This window comes from Nicotiana tomentosiformis, chromosome 2 (genome assembly GCF_000390325.3).
Source record: "Nicotiana tomentosiformis chromosome 2, ASM39032v3, whole genome shotgun sequence".
NCBI lineage: Eukaryota > Viridiplantae > Streptophyta > Magnoliopsida > Solanales > Solanaceae > Nicotiana > Nicotiana tomentosiformis.
The window spans coordinates 131,470,025-131,493,927 of NC_090813.1; the positions used below are offsets into that span (position 1 = coordinate 131,470,025).

General features: G+C 37.2%; 1 protein-coding gene and 1 long non-coding RNA gene across 2 annotated transcripts; both read right to left on the reverse strand.

The window, feature by feature from the left end:
- Positions 1–2,258: 2,258 nt before the first annotated feature.
- Positions 2,259–3,588, reverse strand: LOC138906684 (patatin-like protein 3). Its single transcript, XM_070196124.1, has 4 exons — positions 3,450–3,588; positions 3,063–3,362; positions 2,752–2,951; positions 2,259–2,498 (listed from the first exon to the last, which is right to left on the reverse strand). The coding sequence occupies exons 2-4, from the start codon at positions 3,327–3,329 to the stop codon at positions 2,444–2,446; spliced, it is 522 nt and encodes a 173-aa protein (XP_070052225.1). The 5' UTR covers positions 3,330–3,362; positions 3,450–3,588; the 3' UTR covers positions 2,259–2,443.
- Positions 3,589–15,414: 11,826 nt separating this feature from the next.
- LOC138906685 (uncharacterized) lies at positions 15,415–16,461 on the reverse strand. Its single transcript, XR_011414244.1, has 2 exons — positions 16,037–16,461; positions 15,415–15,768 (listed from the first exon to the last, which is right to left on the reverse strand). It is a non-coding gene; the product is annotated as an uncharacterized lncRNA (long non-coding RNA).
- Between the last annotated feature and the right edge of the window lie 7,442 nt (positions 16,462–23,903).

A 23,903-nucleotide genomic window follows, 5' to 3' on the forward strand; every position in this document is an offset into this window, starting at 1 on the left:
GCTGAGGCTGAGGCCGAGGTAGAGCTCAGTCCAGAGCTCGAGCAGCTGCACCTATTGAAGAACCTCAGATACACCTTCAGGAGGAGGTCCCAGTTCAGAATGTACCAGTTGGACCAGTTCAGGTCCCTGAAGGATTCATAGCCACTCCAGTGCTTCAGGACGCTCTAGTCCGATTGGTGAGTCTTATGGAGGGTGTGGCCCAGAATGGTACATTTCCAGTGGCACCAGCCATCTCACAGGCTGGGGGAGGAGCACAAACTCCCACTACTCCTGCCTCAGAGCAGATGGCTCCCCAGAATTAGGCTCCAGTAGCCCCGCCAATTGGGGTAGTTCAGCTAGTTATTGCGGCCCAGGCCGGTGATAGGCCCGCTATGTCTTTTGAGGCCTTATTGAGACTGGATTAGTTTACTAAGATCTTTCCAGTTCACTTCAGTGGTACACCTTCTGAGGACCCACAAGATTATCTTGAATGCTGCCACGAGGTGCTGCGAAACATGGGTATAGTTGAGACCAATGGAGTTGATTTTGTTGTATTCCAGATGACGGGTTCCGCCAAGAGGTGGTGGAGAGATTATACATTGACCCGACCAGTCGGATCACCTACACTTACCTGGGAGCAGTTCTCTCAGCTATATTTGGAGAAGTTCCTCCCTATCACACTGAGAGAGGAATTCCACAAGCAATTTGAACGTTTACAGCAGGGCAGTATGACTGTTACTCAGTATGAGTTCCGTTTTGTGGATTTGGCCCGCCATGCTCTCCTTTTACTACCTACGGAGGGAGAGAGAGTGAGGAGGTTCATTGAGGGACTCACTCACCCTATCAGACTTCAGATGGCCAAGGAGACCGGAAGTGAGATTTCTTTTCAGGTGGCTGCTAATGTCGCAAGGAGGATCGGGATGGTTCTTGCACAGGAAAGAGGGCAGAGGTCCGATAAGAGGCCTCGTCAGTTTGGTGGTTAGAGTGGTGCCTCGTCTGGAGGCTGGGGTAATTTTGGTAGGGGTCATCCTCCCAGACCATTTTATTCAGCACTTCATGTATCTCCCGGTGCTTCAGGGAGTCACGGTCCTATTATGCATTACTCTGGACAGCCAGTATTCAGTGCACATTCAGCTCCTATCAATGCACCACCACTCCAGAGTTACTACAGTGGTTATCCGGCCCATCTGGGTCAGCTTCAGCTTCAGCAGCCACGTCATCAGGATGAGTGTTATGAGTGTGGGAATATTGGTCACATCAGAATGTATTGCCCTAGATTGGCGAGTAACAGATCTCGGCAAGATTCTCGTGCCATCATACCGGCACCGGTTGCTTCACTGCCTGCTCAGCCAGCTAGAGGTAGGGGTCAGGCAGTTAGAGGTGGAGGTCAGGCCATTAGAGGTGGAGGTCAGACCGTTAGAGGTGGAGGCTAGCTAGTTAGACGCCGTCCCAGATATGCAGTTCAGAGTGGTGGGGTCCAGCCTCGATTTTATGCTTTTCCAGCTAGGCCTGAGTCCGAGTCATCTGATGATGTGATCACAGGTATTATTCTAGTTTTTCATAGAGATGCTTCAGTTCTATTTGATCCAGGATCTACTTATTCCTATGTATCCTCTTATTTTGCTTCATATTTGGTTGTGCCTTGTGATTCTCTGAGTGCTTCTGTGTGTGTATCTACACCGGTGGGAGACTCTATTGTAGTAGATCATGTCTATCGTTCGTGTGTGGTTACTATTGGTAATCCTGAGACCAGTGTGGATCTTTTACTTCTTGATATGGTAGATTTTGATATCATCTTGGGTATGGATTGGATGTCTCCTTACCATGCTATATTGGACTGTCATGCCAAGACAGTGACCCTAGCTATGCCGGGGTTACCTCGGTCTAGCTATGCAGCTACTAGTGTCTCTCCTTGTATTGTTTTTCATTCTGTCTATTTTTATTTCAGACAGTATTTGAGGTTTTGTATAATATACTAGATGCTCATACACTTGTGACACCATGACTTAGCACACCCATTGGTAGAGTTTGGGTTTTATTATATTTTCTTGGTTTTAAATTTTATCAATGTATGCTTAATTTATTAGTTGGCTTGCCTAGCTGTATTGTTCGCCATCACGACTTATAGGTGAAATTGGGTCGTGACAAAAATATTATTTCTCATTTCACAGTAAGATTTGTAGTTCAATCATCCAGTTGAGTAATTAAACTTTAACTGAAGAGTATAAACAAAAAGTGAAAAGAAAAACAAAAAGCCTCTAAAGATGCAGAGATGTTCATTTGCCTTTAAATAAAGAGATAATCTTATTTCAGCGTTCAAGTAAGTTTAACAACACCCGACGATTATAGTCTAAACCATGTTACACACCTAAAGGATTAAAGCCAGCAGACGGCTTATTATTTCTTTGAAAGTCTCCAACAAACTAAGAGCTTCTACACTAGAGAAGATAGGCACTTCTTCTGCTCAAACCTTTTGTTTTTGGCGGAGCTTTCTTTGATCTGACAATCTTTTTGCCAACCTGTACAAACCCAAGAAAAACAGGAACAATCAAATTATCCATGATTGTGTGATATATACATATATACACTAGAGCAAAGAAGTTTTACGTGATTGTGTAATTAAACATGTTGTAGGAGATGACTGTTTTATTTTCCAAGTAATAACTAGTTCCATTTATTATGAGCAATTAAAGGTTAATGTATATAGAAGTTAAACTCATAATATAAAAAACAGGTTAATGTGTATATAATTGCTGTAAAAGGTGAACTTACTCAACAAGAGCCATTTCGTTGGTCCAATCGGCTTTTCCTACAGGTTTGCGCTTGTCTGAGATGGGTTCATAAAAACCAGTTTCGAAGTTGACAGAAGAAACAGGGCGCTTCAACAGGTCATTTGCTATATGCACCAAGTTGCTGAGATTTTCTTCTGTTGCATTGTCAGTCCTTGTATCTTCATATTTCAAGCCATCAATCTGATGATCAAGAATGTTCCATTTCAGAAAGAAAGACAAACAGGAAATATTTGACAAAAGAATCTTGAAATGAATGACTCGTAGGCATTTGATGATCAATAATCTGGGTACCTGAATCCTGAGGTAAGTATCATTTGATGGAGTGCCATGTAGGAACATAGATGTATAAATATCAGCCATATCACTCAAGGCAGACTCAAAAACATCAATGAGGGGAGTGCTATCTCCTGGCCCCAAAAACCAATTGACCAGTCCCCACGTCTTACCATCTTCAACATCAAACTTTAGAACCCCTTTTGCTGATCCAGTGCCCAGTGAAAGTATAACAAATGTAACATCATCTATAGCTTTGTTACTTGATGATGAAGTTCTCCACATCTCTTGTGTAGCTTCTCGTATTGCAAGCAAAGTCTTTGGTACAATTTTATTTGTCAAACTTAGTTAATCACTGATATTGTAAAATATTATAGAATGACTCTGCACAAAATTCTAACTTACAGGATTATTAGCCGCAACACCACCGTCGACAGTGTTATATATTTTGCTACCTTTGGATGACTTAACTTCAAAATGATAAGGAGGAAGGTAATATGGTGCTGCAGATGTAGAGATGCAAACATCTGCTAGTAGACAATCCTTTGAGGTTTAAGTGTGGGGTAGTGATGTTTGGCATATTTCGATATGTGTTGATGTTACTTTACCCATGTTTTAACCACTTCTTGATGTTATTTGATCTTTAAAATTCCCAACATGGTTTAATTATTGGTTTTATGACTAATTAAGTTATGTGTGACGATTTAAGGTGTTTGGAGTGCAAAATATGAAGAAAAGGTGGTCTAGCCAGAGGAAGAAGGGTTGGATGCGTCGCATCCAACCTAGAAAAACTACATCTTTCGTGCACCCTTAGCAGTGAAGTCGGCCCATAGCGTCCACCGTAGCATCCGAAGCTGAGAAGTAGAAGAGAAGGGTGGATGCGTCGCGTCCACCCTCACATGCAAAGTTAAGAAATGGAGGAACAAAGGGTGGATGCGAAGCATCCACCCTAGCAGGCGAAGCTGAGAAGTGGAGGACGAGGTGGATGCGACGCATCCACCCTAGCATCAATCCCTGAAGCTGATTTGGATTAGAAATAGGAGAACTTTGGCCCACGACTTTGGTACGCAATATATAAGCCAAAAACGCCTCTTTTAGGTCATCTAACATATTGGGAAGGGGGAAAAAGCCACGACAAAGCTGTGGAGGCCGGAATTCATCAAGTTCCATCTTTCTCCCACCAAACTTAGTAATTTTTATGTTTCTTTATATGATTTGTTGTTTGGCTACTATGTCTATATGGAGCTAAACTTCACGTTCTAGGGTTGTGGTTTTTTCATGACTATTGTTATTCGGATATTGATTTTGACTTCTTGATTTATCATATTAGTTTATTTATTCAATCTTGCGCTTAATTATTTAATTGCTTGATCACCAATTGAATACTATCTACGAATCTAGAATTGAACTCGAAAGTGGGAATTCTATATTGCATATAGGATTGAGTAGGGCAAGTTCTTGAACTCGGGCATCGGGGAACGGATTCGTAGTTAGGATAGACATATACCTAATTGCCTTGCTTGGTTGATTTACAGGAATTATAAATGCGTTCTTGTTGATTCTAACTCCATAGACATATAGGCGTTAGGTTAGCTTGAATAGGCGAGTAAGAACTCGACAGATTCTTATGAGCATTAACCCTGTCAACCAATAAGCTAGATAAATTAGTCGGTCAATTCAATTGAAGAATACAATAGGATTGTTAGATAGCCCATAACCCTAGATCGTTTTCATTACATTGATATCATTAAAATCTGCTCTTTCTCTGTTCAAAGTTTATTATTTATATTTTTCTTATTTAATTAGTTTAGAATAAAATATTTTTAGATTTAATTCTTGTTTAGATAATTGGGATAGTCTAATTTAGTTAATAGTTAATCATAAGTCCTCGTGGGTTCGACATCCGACTTTTAGTCACTTTATTACTTGACGATCGCGTATACTTGCGTGAGTGTGTTTGGTCGCAACAAGTTTTTGGCGCCGTTGCCGGGGACTTAGAAATTTGCTATTTTTCTAGATTAGACATTTTTTTTATCTATTCATGTTTTTTTATTATTTTATTTTAGTTAGTATTTTTTATTTATTTTAGCATGGCATCTTGGAATAAAAATTGTTCGAATGATGGTTATTCTTATTTTGATGATCCTTGTCCATATTGTGGAGGACCCCACTGGTGGAAAAATTGTCAGAATGTTCCCAGGAGCGAGTTGTGCGCACAATCTCAATCCTTTGAGTGGAATATTTGTAATATGTGTGGTGGTCAAGATGGCCATTGGGATGGTTGTCCTAATTTTGTTCATCCTTCTCTGAGCCCTTATTATGATCTTTCTAATGATATTTCTGAGTTTGATAGGGGCAATGAAGTGCAGGATATGGAGCCTGATGCATATATTAGGGATATTCTGAGGCAAGTAGCAGAGCAACAGGATGAACTCAAAAAAGATATGAAAAGAATGAGGGCAGCAATCACAAGAATGAAGGCCAATATGGAAGAATTGAATGAAGAGAGCGAGTACCAGCAAGAGAAATTTTTTGAAAAAGAGGAGATTTTGAGCCAAACTTGGCTGGCAGAACAGGCTGAAAAGTTAGAAATATATGAAGCTCAACATGAGGAACTTACTGATGGGATGAGACACTTTATAGAGGGAAGATCTAAACTGGGACAAGGGATCTATAAATTTGTCACTACTATTCACGACTTGCAAGATAAATTAAATGCAAAGGTTGTTGCGTCTATCGCCCAACAAAATAGTAATGAGTTGTCAGAAGCTGAAAAGGAGCTTATACGCCAAATTGAGGAGCTAAAAGTGGAGAGCCAATCATTCGAGCATATTTCTGTTGATGATGCCCATGTTGAGAAAAGTACACTAGAGCCATGCGAGGTAGCAGATAATGTTATATTTGAAGACTCTAATGTGTGCACATATGAGGATATAAATAGTAATATAATTCTAAAGTTGGGGCGTGTTGGTCCTCATTCTAAACATTTTTCGACATTGTATTTGGATGATGACATGGAAATCGAGTCATCTAAGCCTTTGGAGGAGTCAATGGAAGAGGAACATGATGCCTATATTTTTGAATTTGTCATGCCAAAAAGCAAAAAATACATTCCTCATCTAAAGGCCGAGAAGTGTAGAGTGAAAAATTTATTACTTGGCCTGGTTATCTTTGTAGCCCCACCACTGGAGCATAGCCGCAAACTGGATGCCATGTTAGGGGCTCAATTCATAAGTTCGAGGTGGAGGCAAAAAGTGATTCACGTCGTGCCGCTACGTTAAATCAGGCGCTTGTTGGGAGGCAACCCAGCGTTACTGCTTTCTTTTATTTTTGTTTACTTTTTATTTTATTTTATTTTTATTATTTTGTAGTATTTATTTTTGTTTTGTAGGATTATGAGCATAGGAAGCAAAGCCATTAGAAGAGTGCAAAAGCGAGCTAGATGGTGAGGACTAAGTGTGGGGTGCCCACACAAAGGACGATGCCTGGGGAAGTCTGAGTACCTCGTGAGCCGCTATTGCTTCGGCCTTTGGCCTACCAGGGAGTCTCGTTTACCCTCTTATTATTTATAATGTGCATTGAGGACATTGCAAAATTTTAAGTGTGGGGTGAGGAGATCGTTTGGATGAGTTTCTGTGCTATTTTAGCTTAGTTGTAGTACTCATTCTTAAGTGTAGTAGCTTTTGTGAAAAAAAAAAAGAAAAAAAGAAATTAAAAAAAAAATGAAAAAGTAGAAAAATTGGACTTTTCCCGACGATTGATCTCCTAGACAGTTTTCTTGAGGGATTAAAGTCTAAACAAAAATTCAAAATATGTCTTTTAGCTTTCTTTAGGTAGTAATAATCCCCTGTGGTTTTTCTTTGTGCCTCGGTTCTTTTCCATGGGATGTAGTTTGAACCGGGTAGTTTTTTTCTTTCCGAGTAGATTAGGAATTTAGGGAATAAAAGGAGCAAGAATGATGAACCTAGGCGCCCTTGACTTGTTTGATAGTAACATATTTATACTTTCGCATGTGTAGTATCTTCTGTATGATTTGAATTTATTGATGATGCCTTGTTAAATTGGATAGCATGTTTTGTGGCGCCTATGTCTCGTTTACATGACTTATGTTCACCTTGTGTTTAATACTTAATATCTCGTGGCTCCGTGAATACTTGCATTGCTTGAGAGTCGGAATGTGATCGTCCTTAGTGAGTCATGTGCCATGTGTGGTGAGGTTTTTTGTGTTGTCCATGTATTGTACTTGTGTCTAGAACTTGCCCGGTATGTGAGTTGAAGCGAAATTTTAGGTGATGCTCGGTTTGAAAAATGATTTTAGGATTTCTTTGATCTTTTTGAGCTTATTGCTTATCACAAATAAAATCTATCCCTAGTTAACCCTTTTGAGCCTGTAGACCTTTTATTTGGTACCCACATTACAAGCCTATACCCTTTTTATTCTTAATTGACATTGTTTTGATCCTTTTACCTCTTAAAGCACTTTAATTGTTAGATGAGCGCTAAAAGAAGTAAGAAGGGACTAAGTGTGGGGTGACTTTTGAGTGGAACCAATGAAAGAAAGAAGGGTGCACTTATTTTGTAAAATAATACACCACTAGCGGAAATTGAAAGAAAAAAAAGAGAAAAATCTGGAAAAAAAAAAGAAAGAAAAATATAAATGAATAAATTGTTATCTTGTTCTTGCTAGTGGGTATGAACTAAAGTAGTGCTTAAAGAAAAAGGGACTGTTTTGGGGGTGATATTGTTTGTGAAATTGAAGTGGGGTTGAAGAAAAAAAATGCTTAAAGTAATTTTGTGATGTATTAAAGTGCTTAGGAGGGTGAGTCACTATTCCTTAAATATATCCTACCCGTCCCTTAGCCCACATTACAACCATGAAAAAGTCCTAATTGATTTTAGATCGAGCGAGCTTACATTAGTAGAGATTTACATTAAGGGCAAGCCTATGGTACTAATTTCATGCATGTGACTTCTTTGTGAGAGTGAGCGATTTTCTTTGATATATGTGAGTCATTAAAATATATTTGATCATGAGATTCGAATGTGTGGATTGAACTCGCTCTCTTGTTCTTGTTGTGAGGGCACATGGTTTCACGAGGGATAGGTAACGTTATTAGACTTCTCTATGATGTTGGGTGTTCAAGCCATGAGTGCATAGTGACATTGAGTCGGTTTTTGAGGTTAGGATTGTTGTGAGCATGTTGTCTTTGTTCGAATATTTTTAAAGAATGGCATAAGTAAAGGGAAGGGTATGTGATGCATAGCCTAGAGCCTAATTGTTGCAAATAACCACGGTCATAGGTGCAGTGTGCTTTGAATGATAAGAGCTTAATTTTGTTTCGTCTACTATAGGATGGTTTGTTCGAGGACGAACAAAGGTTTAAGTGTGGGGTAGTGATGTTTGGCATATTTCGATATGTGTTGATGTTACTTTACCCATGTTTTAACCACTTCTTGATGTTATTTGATCTTTAAAATTCTCAACATGGTTTAATTATTGGTTTTATGACTAATTAAGTTATGTGTGACGATTTAAGGTGTTTGGAGTGCAAAATATGAAGAAAAGGTGGTCTAGCCAGAGGAAGAAGGGTTGGATGCGTCGCATCCAACCTAGAAAAACTACATCTTTCGTGCACCCTTAGCAGTGAAGTCGGCCCATAGCGTCCACCGTAGCATCCGAAGCTGAGAAGTAGAAGAGAAGGGTGGATGCGTCGCGTCCACCCTCACATGCAAAGTTAAGAAATGGAGGAACAAAGGGTGGATGCGAAGCATCCACCCTAGCAGGCGAAGCTGAGAAGTGGAGGACGAGGTGGATGCGACGCATCCACCCTAGCATCAATCCCTGAAGCTGATTTGGATTAGAAATAGGAGAACTTTGGCCCACGACTTTGGTACGCAATATATAAGCCAAAAACGCCTCTTTTAGGTCATCTAACATATTGGGAAGGGGGAAAAAGCCACGACAAAGCTGTGGAGGCCGGAATTCATCAAGTTCCATCTTTCTCCCACCAAACTTAGTAATTTTTATGTTTCTTTATATGATTTGTTGTTTGGCTACTATGTCTATATGGAGCTAAACTTCACGTTCTAGGGTTGTGGTTTTTTCATGACTATTGTTATTCGGATATTGATTTTGACTTCTTGATTTATCATATTAGTTTATTTATTCAATCTTGCGCTTAATTATTTAATTGCTTGATCACCAATTGAATACTATCTACGAATCTAGAATTGAACTCGAAAGTGAGAATTCTATATTGCATATAGGATTGAGTAGGGCAAGTTCTTGAACTCGGGCATCGGGGAACGAATTCGTAGTTAGGATAGACATATACCTAATTGCCTTGCTTGGTTGATTTACAGGAATTATAAATGCGTTCTTGTTGATTCTAACTCCATAGACATATAGGTGTTAGGTTAGCTTGAATAGGCGAGTAAGAACTCGACAGATTCTTATGAGCATTAACCCTGTCAACCAATAAGCTAGATAAATTAGTCGGTCAATTTAATTGAAGAATACAATAGGATTGTTAGATAGCCCATAACCCTAGATCGTTTTCATTACATTGATATCATTAAAATCTGCTCTTTCTCTGTTCAAAGTTTATTATTTATATTTTTCTTATTTAATTAGTTTAGAATAAAATATTTTTAGATTTAATTCTTGTTTAGATAATTGGGATAGTCTAATTTAGTTAATAGTTAATCATAAGTCCTCGTGGGTTCGACATCCGACTTTTAGTCACTTTATTACTTGACGACCGCGTATACTTGCGTGAGTGTGTTTGGTCGCAACAAGTTTTTGGCGCCGTTGCCGGGGACTTAGAAATTTGCTATTTTTCTAGATTAGACATTTTTTTTATCTATTCATGTTTTTTTTATTTGGTGGGAGAAAGATGGAACTTGATGAATTCCGGCCTCCACAGCTTTGTCGTGGCTTTTTTCCCCCTTCTCCATATGTTAGATGACCTAAAAGAGGCGTTTTTGGCTTATATATTGCGTACCAAAGTCGTGGGCCAAAGTTCTCCTATTCCTAATCCGACTTGGCTACAGGGATTGATGCTGGGGTGGATGTGTCGCATCCACCTCGTCCTCCACTTCTCAGCTTCGCATGCTACGGTGGATGCTTCGCATCCACCCTTTGTTCCTCCATTTCTTAACTTTGCATGTGAGGGTGGACGCGACGCATCCACCCTTCTCTTCTACTTCCCAGTCTCGGATGCTATGGCGGACGCTATGGGCCGACTTCACTGCTAAGGGTGCACGAAAGATGTAGTTTTTCTAGGTTGGATGCGACGCATCCAACCCTTCTTCCTCTGGCTAGACCACCTTTTCTTCATATTTTGCACTCCAAACACCTTAAATCGTCACACATAACTTAATTAGTCATAAAACCAATAATTAAACCATGTTGGGAATTTTAAAGATCAAATAACATCAAGAAGTGGTTAAAACATGGGTAAAGTAACATCAACACATATCGAAATATGCCAAACATCACTACCCCACACTTAAACCTTTGTTCGTCCTCGAACAAACCATCCTATAGTAGACGAAACAAAATTAAGCTCTTATCATTCAAAGCACACTGCACCTATGACCGTGGTTATTTGCAACAATTAGGCTCTAGGCTATGCATCACATACCCTTCCCTTTACTTATGCCATTCTTTAAAAATATTCGAACAAAGACAACATGCTCACAACAATCCTAACCTCAAAAACCGACTCAATGTCACTATGCACTCATGGCTTGAACACCCAACATCATAGAGAAGTCTAATAACGTTACCTATCCCTCGTGAAACCATGTGCCCTCACAACAAGAACAAGAGAGCGAGTTCAATCCACACATTCGAATCTCATGATCAAATATATTTTAATGACTCACATATATCAAAGAAAATCGCTCACTCTCACAGAGAAGTCACATGCATGCAATTGGTACCATAGGCTTGCCCTTAATGTAAATCTCTACTAATGTAAGCTCGCTCGATCTAAAATCAATTAGGACTTTTTCATGGTTGTAATGTGGGCAAAGGAAAAGGTAGGATATATTTTAGGAATAGTGACTCAACCTCCTAAACACTTTACACATCATCAAATAACTTAAGCGCAAATTCTTTAACACCACTTCAATTTCACAAATAATATCACCCCAACAATATTTCCTCTTTCTTTAGGCACTACTTTAATTCATACCCACTAGCAAGAACAAGACAACAATTTATTCATCTATATTTTTCTTTCTTTTTTTTCCAGATTTTTCTCTTCTTTTTTTTTTCTTTCAATTTCGCTAGTGGTGTATTATTTTACAAAATAAGTGCACCCTTCTTTCTTTCATTGGTTCCACTCAAAAGTCACCCCACACTTAGTCCCTTCTTACTTCTTTTAGCGCTCATCTAACAATTAAAGTGCTTTAAGAGGTAAAAGGATCAAAACAATGTCAATTAAGAATAAAAAGGGTATAGGCTTGTAATGTGGGTACCAAATAAAAGGTCTACAGGCTCAAAAGGGTTAACTAGGGATAGATTTTATTTGTGATAATAAATAAGCTCAAAAAGATCAAAGAAAGCCTAAAATTATTTTTCAAACCGAGCATCACCTAAAATTTTGCTTCAACTCACATACCGGGCAAGTTCTAGACACAAGTACAATACATGGACAACACAAAAAACCTCACCACACATGGCACATGACTCACTAAGGACGATCACATTCCGACTCTCAAGTAATGCAAGTATTCACGGAGCCACGAGATATTAAGTATTAAACACAAGGTGAACATAAGTCATGTAAACGAGACATAGGCGCCACAAAACATGCTATCCAATTTAACAAGGCATCATCAATAAATTCAAATCATACAGAAGATACTACACATGCGAAAGTATAAATATGTTACTATCAAACAAGTCAAGGGCGCCTAGGTTCATCATTCTTGCTCCTTTTATTCCCTAAATTCCTAATCTACTCGGAAAGAAAAAAACTACCCGGTTCAAACTACATCCCATGGAAAAGAACCGAGGCACAAAGAAAAACCACAGGGGATTATTACTACCTAAAGAAAGCTAAAAGATATATTTTGGATTTTTGTTTAGATTTTAATCCCTCAAGAAAACTGTCTAGGAGATCAATCGTCGGGAAAAGTCCAATTTTTCTACTTTTTTGTTTTTTTTTTTAATTTCTTTTTTTTCTTTTTTTTTTCACAAAAGCTACTACACTTAAGAATGAGTACTACAACTAAGCTAAAATAGCACAGAAACTCATCCAAACGATCTCCTCACCCCACACTTAAAATTTTGCAATGTCCTCAATGCACATTATAAATAATAAGAGGGTAAACGAGACTCCCTGGTAGGCCAAAGGCCGAAGCAATAGCGGCTCACGAGGTACTCAGACTTCCCCAGGCATCGTCCTTTGTGTGGGCACCCCACACTTAGTCCTCACCATCTAGCTCGCTTTTGCACTCTTCTAATGGCTTTGCTTCCTATGCTCATAATCCTACAAAACAAAAATAAATACTACAAAATAATAAAAATAAAATAAAATAAAAAGTGAACAAAAATAAAAGAAAGCAGTAACGCTGGGTTGCCTCCCAACAAGCGCCTGATTTAACGTAGCGGCACGACGTGAACCACTTTTTGCCTCCACCTCGAACTTATGAATTGAGCCCCTAACATGGCATCCAGTTTGCGGCTATGCTCCAGTGGTGGGGCTACAAAGATAACCAGGCCAAGTAATAAATTTTTCACTCTACACTTCTCGGCCTTTAGATGAGGAATGTATTTTTTGCTTTTTGGCATGACAAATTCAAAAATATAGGCATCATGTTCCTCTTCCATTGACTCCTCCAAAGGCTTAGATGACTCGATTTCCATGTCATCATCCAAATACAATGTCGAAAAATGTTTAGAATGAGGACCAACACGCCCCAACTTTAGAATTGTATTACTATTTATATCCTCATATGTGCACACATTAGAGTCTTCAAATATAACATTATCTGCTACCTCGCATGGCTCTAGTGTACTTTTCTCAACATGGGCATCATCAACAGAAATATGCTCGAATGATTGGCTCTCCACTTTTAGCTCCTCAATTTGGCGTATAAGCTCCTTTTCAGCTTCTGACAACTCATTACTATTTTGTTGGGCGATAGACGCAACAACCTTTGCATTTAATTTATCTTGCAAGTCGTGAATAGTAGTGACAAATTTATAGATCCCTTGTCCCAGTTTAGATCTTCCCTCTATAAAGTGTCTCATCCCATCAGTAAGTTCCTCATGTTGAGCTTCATATATTTCTAACTTTTCAGCCTGTTCTGCCAGCCAAGTTTGGCTCAAAATCTCCTCTTTTTCAAAAATTTTCTCTTGCTGGTACTCGCTCTCTTCATTCAATTCTTCCATATTGGCCTTCATTCTTGTGATTGCTGCCCTCATTCTTTTCATATCTTTTTTGAGTTCATCCTGTTGCTCTGCTACTTGCCTCAGAATATCCCTAATATATGCATCAGGCTCCATATCCTGCACTTCATTGCCCCTATCAAACTCAGAAATATCATTAGAAAGATCATAATAAGGGCTCAGAGAAGGATGAACAAAATTAGGACAACCATCCCAATGGCCATCTTGACCACCACACATATTACAAATATTCAACTCAAAGGATTGAGATTGTGCGCACAACTCACTCCTGGGAACATTCTGACAATTTTTCCACCAGTGGGGTCCTCCACAATATGGACAAGGATCATCAAAATAAGAATAACCATCATTCGAATAATTTTTATTCCAAGATGCCATGCTAAAATAAATAAAAAATACTAACTAAAATAAAATAAAATAAAAAACATGAATAGATAAAAAATGTCTAATCTAGAAAAATAGCAAATTTCTAAGTCCCCGGCAACGGCGCCAAAAACTTGTTGCGACCAAACACACTCACGCAAGTATACGCGGTCGTCAAGTAATAAAGTGACTAAAAGTCGGATGTCGAACCCACGAGGACTTATGATTAACTATTAACTAAATTAGACTATCCCAATTATCTAAACAAGAATTAAATCTAAAAATATTTTATTCTAAACTAATTAAATAAAAAAATATAAATAATAAACTTTGAACAGAGAAAGAGCAGATTTTTATGATTTCAATGTAATGAAAACGATCTAGGGTTATGGGCTATCTAAAAATCCTATTGTATTCTTCAATTGAATTGACCGACTAATTTATCTAGTTTATTGGTTGACAGGGTTAATATTGCTCATAAGAATCTGTCGAGTTCTTACTCGCCTATTCAAGCTAACCTAACGCCTATATGTCTATGGAGTTAGAATCAACAAGAACGCATTTATAATTCCTGTAAATCAACCAAGCAAGGCAATTAGGTATATGTCTATCCTAACCACGAATCCGTTCCCCGATGCCCGAGTTCAAGAACTTGCCCTACTCAATCCTATATGCAATATAGAATTCCCACTTTCGAGTTCAATTCTAGATTCGTAGATAATATTCAATTGGTGATCAAGCAATTAAATAATTAAGCGCAAGATTGAATAAATAAACTAATATGATAAATCAAGAAGTCAAAATCAATATCCGAATAACAATAGTCATGAAAGAACCACAACCCTAGAACGTGAAGTTTAGCTCCATATAGACATGGTAGCCAAACAACAAATCATATAAAGAAACATAAAAATTACTAAGTTTGGTGGGAGAAAGATGGAACTTGATGAATTCCGGCCTCCACAGCTTTGTCGTGGCTTTTTCCCCCTTCCCCATATGTTAGATGACCTAAAAGAGGCGTTTTTGGCTTATATATTGCGTACCAAAGTCGTGGGCCAAAGTTCTCCTATTCCTAATCCGACTTGGCTACAGGGATTGATGCTGGGGTGGATGCGTCGCATCCACCTCGTCCTCCACTTCTCAGCTTCGCATGCTACGGTGGATGCTTCGCATCCACCCTTTGTTCCTCCATTTCTTAACTTTGCATGTGAGGGTGGACGCGACGCATCCAAAAAAAGAAGAGATAAACAGAAAACAAAAAGAAAAAAATTAAAATGACCTGTAAAGATGAAAAGATAACTGGCTGGAACTCATGAATATCAAAGGCAGGAATGACAACATTAGTTAGTGTTTGGCTAAACTTTCGACCTCCAATCAAATTCTTGATTTTCTCATGCAAATACTCTCCATCATATTTAGGACGAAACAACATGGCCTCGATCCATTCAACAATTTTTTCTGCACTATGGTATACAGGGGCAACATATTTGTTGTAGAGGTCCTTAACCCAATTAACTACAGTGTCCCACCTAGGAAAGCTAAACCTGCGCGCATGTAGAGTGAAGACGATAAATAAACATAGGCGGATATAGAGCTGGGTTCAATAAATTCAACTGAATATATTTCTTTTGGCTCGATAAATCAAATATTCACCTTGTAATATAAGTATGTTCATGTTACACGTTTCTAAACTCTCAAGTTGAAAGGATATAGGAGTAATTAAGATAATTTTGATGCCTACCGGGGCTTTGCTTTATCTTGCGGGAATATATTTGGGCTCTCCTTCAGATAGAATTCAGTAATCTCATTTGCAAGAAATAAAGGTCGATTCTTTTCATTTGGGGTAGTTAGCATTGCAGTAACTAAACCTCCAGTGCTTGTCCCTGCTATGTAGTCAAAGTAGTCTGCGATCCTAGCATCACTTCCGTCCTGTTTCTGTGGAAAAAATAGAAAAATGTATAACTCATACCATAGTTATTTAGGGATTTTTGGATTATGTATGAGAGATAAGTTCATAATGTAAAGAAATTTTATACTATCAAACTAAATTAACCTACAAAATAGTCAGCTTTCCACTATCAAGTCTGATATGGTAACCCGGGAAAAAAAGAATAAATGATACTGTTTAAAAATCTTTTTGCTCAGTATATGTGATGTATATTCGTTACAAGAAACTACGGTATATATATATATGTTAACTAACCTGGAATTGGGATTCAAGAAAAGCAAGAATTGTACTAGGAATTATCCCTCTTACACCTCCACCATCAATGCTAAGAATAGTTATCACCTTTCCTTGTGATGATCTAGCCATGCTTGATCTCAGTTGTTTAGCTAAATCTATGTCTACGAATTAAGCTTAGCAGTTTGAGTGTCCAGTGCCTTTACATTAGGAGTATTTATGATGGGAACAAGAAAGAAAAGATAACAAAAAATGGAAAAGTCAAAGAAAGAAATAAATGAAAAGAGAAGAAAAAAATGTGTGAAAAAAACAAAGAAAGAATGGAAGTCTGAATGAAAAGACTACAAAATGCGAAAGAATTAAATTGGTTTACAATCGCGGTGTCCTCATGTCGCATGTTCACATTTTGATGAAGATTTCAGCTGATTCCTTTGCCTATGAATAGGCATCCCCTTCTTAGTTCACATTCTTCTCTCTCTCAATTAATTAAGAGTTATTCTTTGTGTGGTCGTGGAGTAGGCAAAAATTATCGAACCACATAAATCTTGTCTTGTCTTGTTTTGTACAATTTATTACTTTTCTCCTTTAAATATTTTACCCTTCTATTAGCCTGACATGCTTCCCAACAGTTGGTATCATAGCACAGACAGTGTAATTCTGATAGAAAAGTACGATATTAGTGTAGATACTATTCACAAGAATAGTGTGATACTATGCTCATCAATACTAATAATATTCATAATAGTGAAATACTATTCATTAATAGTGATAGTATTATTCATCAATAGTGAGTATTGTCTACCTTATACGATTGAGATATTTTTTCTACACAGAGTACTATTTGCGGTTACTGACGAGCGCAAAACACAACACGAAATTAATACTCGCAAGTCAAAAATAATATAGTTTAATTATCGACTCTATAAGGATTGGATTTAAATAATGTTCGAGTAATTTCTGGATTAGTTGCTATTTAGGATGATCTACACTTGAGTTGGAGTGATTACGACTACAATTAACTACTAAATTAAGACTACTAATAATTAGACATGATCATATATAGAGAACGAGAGCTGAACTAAAATGGTTTGTAAACAATATGAGAAATAAGGGTCATGCCATGATAGGTGAAGATAGTTATTCACGATTTAACTCTGTTTAAATTCACTTCTAATGTTTTAATGATTCTCCCAAATTCACTTGATAATTAGCTTAAACATAAGGTGAAGATTCCTCTCTCGATTAAATTTGAACTCTACAAAATAAACTAATATGAATCAATGCGAAGATATACAAGAGCACGTTAATAGACTAGTCTTTAGAAAAACGTCTCTCGAATATTCTCCGAACTTGGTTTAATCAATAATTCAAAAAACTCTCTCGATTACTTAGAAGAATCACTAAATTAAACTAAACCAAATAATACAAAGATAATTACCAAAATATATTTTTTTTCGATTAAATAAAACGGTGAATAATTTCGCAATTAATTCAAATCTTCAAAAACATATTCAAACAATTAAACTAGAGTTAAATCTACAAATAACACTCAAAATACCATATCTGTCAAAATCCTAGAGAAGAACCACTCCATAGATATGGAGAAAGTTATCGCAAATAAGTTTAAGAACATAAAAAACATCAAAGACAACTTTACGATACAAACTTTCGTATTGCACCGATTGTTGGCAAGAGAATTGATGAAATCTTATTGTGCCTTCAAGTCATGATAACTCTCTAAAATTATCCTAGGTTGAATCCACCCTCAAAAATATATTTACCGTATATTTATACATTATAGAAATAGTCTTAAACCGAAATAACCTTAATGGGTCACACGCCGTCGGGCACGTCGCGTCGCACGACGTGCCAATGGACAAAAACAGAGAGCTATTCGTTTCTGCCTAACAAAGTATATAGGCAACCCTTCTTGGACATGACGTCATAGTCATGACTTTGGAGAATACTCAATTGTGGCTTGTTATATTTGTTTGAATTGCCATAATATTTGGCACGTTGGCAGACACAAAGTGTCTTGCTAAGTTTTCATGTCATTAGTTTCTCCACTATTGCTTTCTCTTTTTATTTCTTTCACTATTCAAATACGAACTCGGTCCAGGTCTTCGGCCTCCGAATTCGATTCCGACTTAATTTTAAAATTTTTACTTATACTTTAAAATTCTCTTTTGATTCAATTTATCTCCAAAAACTCGTCTTAGCCCGGAATCTCAACTTATACAATAAAAAATACGTACTGAGTAGAAAATGTTCATATTTTAGCTCCAATACAATTAAAGTATAGCAAATAATCGGTTAGCCAAAAACTCGTATTTCTAGCCTACCATCAGTTACTATTAAAAGGCACTATTCACATAAAAACAAATATTTTTTGTGAAGAAATAACATCGGAAGAAGGAAAGGTTAAAATTGACAAGTTCATTGGCAAAGATTTTAGATTCTGAAAAATGCAAATAGAGGATTATTTGTAATATAAAAAAATACACTTATATCTGACCGGGGTAAAACCAAAGAATATAGCCAAAGCAGATTGAGATCTATTAGATCGCCAAGCTCTTGGTGTGATGACACAAAATGTAGCGTTCAACATTATTAACGAGAAGATCTGCATGTCTGATGAAGGCGTTATCAGATATATACGAGAAGCCATCTGCTTCAAATAAAGTCTATTTGATGCGTCGATTGTTCAACTTAAAGATGACAGAAGGTGGATCTGTTACGGAACTTATTAATGAGTTTAATGTAATATTAACTCAGTTGAGTTCTCTTAATATAACATTTGATGACGAAGTCACGAAGTCAGGGCGTTGATTCTACTATCATCTCTAGCGAAGAATTGGTCCGCAACAGTAACTGCAGTTAGCAGTTCATTGGAAAGTACCAAACTCAAATTGGATGATATTAGACACTTGGTTCTAAGCAAAGATATTCGTCGGAGAGAATCAAGTGTCTCCCCATGATCTATTTTTAATACCGAAAGTATGGGGAGAAGCAGTCAAAAAGGACAAAGTCATGGTCGTGGCAGATCAAAGTCAAGGAGAAGAGGGCAATCTAAGAATCGCAAAGATATTACTTGTTAGAATTGCGATAAAAAGGGTCACTACAGTAGTCAGTGTAGAGAGCCAAAGAAGAAGAAGAACAATCATACAAGGATGATAATTCAGCAAATGCAATTGCTGAACAAGTTAGTGTTGGCATGACTTTGTGATTGTTTACCAAACTCTATTATATGACTTTGTGTTATTTGTATTCGACCTATCTATTAAATTGTCAAAATCTATCCAATTGACATAATTGATAAGTGCAACAAATTGTTCTTCAAAATTACAATGCAATTCGATCAAACCATCTCAGACCAGTGCCGGCTAGAGGATAAGGCCGGTGAAGCGGTATAATGATCTGACTTGTCATTTTAAGAATCAACGCCCCGTTCAGTGACTTAAGCTAACGAGCAGCTTCACAATATGTATTACGACCCGCAGGTGTGGTCGAGTTTGATTTACTAAAGATTCGAAAATTAAATTAAAAGAACAATCCTTAATTTGAAGCTTAAATGGAAAGAGTTGACCAGAGAGTTGACTTCTGAGCAAACGACATCGGAATAGAATTTTGATGATGTCAATAGCTCCGTATGGTAATTTTGGACTTAAGAGCGTGTCCGGAAAATTATTTGGAGGTTCGTAGTGGAATTAAGCTTGAAATGCCGAAAGTTGAATTTTTGAAAAGTTTGATCGGGGGTTGACTTTTTAATATCGGGGTCGGAATCCGATTTCGGAAGTTGGAGTAGGTCCATAATGTCGAATGTGACCTGTGTGCAAAATTTGAGGTCAATCGGACGTGATTTGATAGGTTTCGGCATCAATGGTAGAAGTTGAAGTTTCAAAGTTCATTACGTTTGAATTGGGGTGCGATTCATGATTTCGATGTTGTTTGATGTGATTTGAGGCTTCGAGCAGGTTCGTGTTATGTTATGGGACAGGTTGGTGTGATTGGACGGGGTCCCGAGGGGCTCGGGTGTGTTTCGAGGTGGTTTTGGACCAAATTGGAGCTGTTTGGACTGCTGTTGCTGAAGTCTGGTTTCCTTCTTCGCGAACGCGAAGGGAGTCTCGCGTTCGCGAAGAGGAATTTTAGGGACTGATGGTTTACCCTTCGCGAATGCGAAGCTATGGATGCGAACACGAAGAAGTAGCAGGGCAAGCCTTCGCGAATGCAGCCTAGGCAACGCGAACGCGAAGAAAAAAGGAAGATTTGGGGCCTGGAGTCGTTTGGCCTTCACAAACGCGAACGCGAACACGAATGCGAAGGAGTTGGTCAGCTGGTCATCGCGAACGTGACGAGGGGTTCGCGAACGCGAAGAGGAAATGATGGGGCAGAAACAATTGGCCTTCGCGAACGTGACGAGGAGGTCGCGAACGCGATGAAGGATTTGAGGCAGTTGGGTTTTAGCCTTCACGAACGCGAAGCAATGGTCGCGAATGCGAAGAAGGCCTATCTGGGCAGAATTAAAAGTCCCAAAAATGGGGGTTTGAGTGATTAAAAGTGATTCTTATCTAGTTTTGATTAATTTCCATGATTATGTCTTTGAATTCATCATTTAATTTATATTTAATGGAGGAAAAATCAAGATTTTTGTAAAATCTTCCAAAAACGAAATTTTAAGATTTGGAAGTCGAGTTGTTATTGGAATTCGATAAAATTGGTATGGTTGAACTCGTATCGTAATGGGTGTTCGGATTTCATGAAATAATTTCTGGGTTCCGAGGGGCGGGTCCCATGTTGACTTTTGTTGACATTTTGGAATAAAATTTTAAGTCGACGTATTATTATCCGAAATTATTTCCGATGAACTTTAATGAAGTTTTACAATTAATTTTGATAGATTTGAGCTGTCCGAAGGTCAATTCAAGCAAGAAGACTATTTTGGAATATCGGCCTAACTTCAAAAAGGTAAGTGTCTTACTTAACCTCGAGTGGGGAAATTACCCCTTAGGTATCGAGTCTTATGTGCCAAATTGTATAATTGAAAACCATGTACGCGAGGTGACGAATACGTACTTGATTTATATGTGCAAATTTTATGGATTAAAAATACTTAGACGCCCTTATGTATTAAATTAGAAATTATTGGCAATTATTAAATCCTCTATTTGTCATACCTAGATTCTTGTTTGTTGAAATTATTTTTACATGATGATTTGGTGTGAATGCCACCTTGATTTTTATGTGAAATATTATTTTGTTGAGTTGTTTACTTCCGGATATTTTGTTAAGATTTTTGTGCACATTATGGTCGAGCCATGGGCTCCTTATTGTAGAAAATAATGTATTATTGATTTCTGTGGCAAGTTGTAATATTTGAGCACCTGATGTGCAATTTGTGATATGTTGTAAGCTTTGAGCACCTGATGTGCAATCTGTGATATGTTGTAAGATTTGAGCACTTGATGTGCAATTTGTGAAATGCTGTAATATTTGGGCACTTGAGGTGCAAGTTATATTATGCTGTGATATTTGAGCACTTGAGGTACGATTTGTGAAATATTGTGATATTGATACGCATGCAGTGAGATAAGGGTGGCTAGAAACGCATGGCTAGTAGGGGAACTACTAAAAGTCATGCGGTGATATAAAGTCAAGGTGTTGAAATGCATGCGGTGAGATAAGGGTGGCTTGAAATGCGTGGCTAGTAGGGGAACTACTAGAAGCCATGCGGTGTAATAAGGGTGGCTAAAACGTGGGATGCTATTTCGAAAAAATGATTTCTTTAAAATTTAAGGCTCCCGCGTTGATATAAGTAAATGAGATATCGTAAATTTATTTATGATTCGGGACTACGAGCCAGTACCTCAGGAGTGCCCTATTGATATTTCTTTATTCATGTTCTTGCCTTGGGTGATTTTGTTTCATTTAATATGTAAATTCTTGTCTTCTTCTGTGATGTACTAGTTGAATTTATTATTATGTGTTTTGTGCTCCTAGTTGTATTGTGTTGACTTTGGCTTTTTAGCACGAGACTGTGAAGAAGTATATTTCTGGTTTTTCTTACTGATTTTCGATGATTGAGTTGATTTAAATAAAAAAAATTATTATTATGTTTTAAATTAAATAGTTTTACAACCAAACCAGTAGTTTATCTGATGCTTTGATATAAGTGCAAAGTTATTTTCTTCACCCAAATAATTTCTAAAAATAAATTCAATTCTTTGTTGATTTCTTATTTGATTTAAAAACTTTTAAACTCACTTTAGTGGAAATAAATTGATCATATCGATCTTATATACATTGAGGATATTGGCATGTGAATTGTTCATGTGGTTGTGATATAAAATGTGGGCATGAGGTGTTGTGATTAAATGATAATGATATTTGGCACGTGAGTTGTCCGTGCAGTTGAGATATGAAATGAGGGAACGATGTACCGGGGAAATATAATGATTTAATTATGGGCATGAAGTGCCGTGAAAATATGAAAAATAGGCTGAGACCCGTGTTTATGAAAATTATAAAAATGGGCTGAGACCCGTATTTTTATGATTATGAGATGAGGTATCACATGGTGACTTTTTAACTGAAGAATTATATTTAAAATATTTATTTGGAAGGATTTTTATTTAGAAAGTATTATATGAAAGAATTTTATTTGAAAGGTAATTATTTGAGAAAAATTATATTTGAAAGAAAGTTAATTTGTAGAATTATATGTGAAGGATAATTAATTGAAGAACTTGATTTAACTGGGTGTAATTGTATTTATTAATTGTTGAGCGATATTAAATGATGATCTTATTGTCTTACTGTGCATATCATTGGTTGTTTTATGTTGCCTTATTGTGATATCACTGGTTGAGTTGTTGTTATCATTGTTAGATATTTTCCAGTACTATTGTATACTGCTATATTGCACATGGTTATTAGACTAGTGAGTGTCTTGACTGTACCTCGTCTCTACTCCATTGAGGTTAGTCTTGATACTTACTGGGCACCGCTGTGGTGTGCTCACTCTACACTTCTGCATATTTTTGTGCAGAGCCAGGTATTGAAGATAACGGACTTGAGCAGAGTTAAAGCGGGATCGTAAGGATTCAAGATAGAGCTGCTTGGTCGTCGCAGTTCCTTGGAGTCCTTTCATGTCATTGTGCTGTTAACTTGTAATCAAACAGTATTGTATATTCGGTCCTCGTGATCATTCCATATATTTAGTTAGAGTTCGTGACTCAGTACTACCAGTCTTGGGAGGTTGTGTATTCATATTTATTCCGCTGTTAGTTTTGATTATTTATTTAATTTTTTTTAAAAAGCTTCAAAATGTAATAGAAATCGGCTTACCTAGTCTTAGAGACTAAGTGCCATCACGACGCCTGTGGTGGGATTTTGGGTCGTGACAAGCGGTGGCTTTAGGCCTCAAGATTTTAAAGGCCCCAAAATTTACAAATATAATTATACATAGTAGTAATATAATAGTGAAATTCCATATTGATTTTCTTGAATTTGAATTTGAATTTAGTTCTTTTTGGCCATACGTTGATCTACATAAATTTGGAACTGAATAATTAATATATATATATCTTTTTGGCCATACGTTGATCTACATAAATTTGGAACTGAATAATTAATATATATATATATATATATATCTACAATTTCTCTAATGTTGACTCAATTGAAACAATTTTTTTAAAATTAAAATTAATAAATCATAGCTAATATCAATAATATTCTTGCAAAGATATATTAAATGGATTGTAGATCGTCAATTGAGAAGAAATTGACTTAAAAAAATTAATTAATTACGTTTTAAGGCCTCTTATCAAAGACCGACTTTAAGCCACATAATTCATTGAGCCGCCCCTGTCTCAAATATACTCAAAAT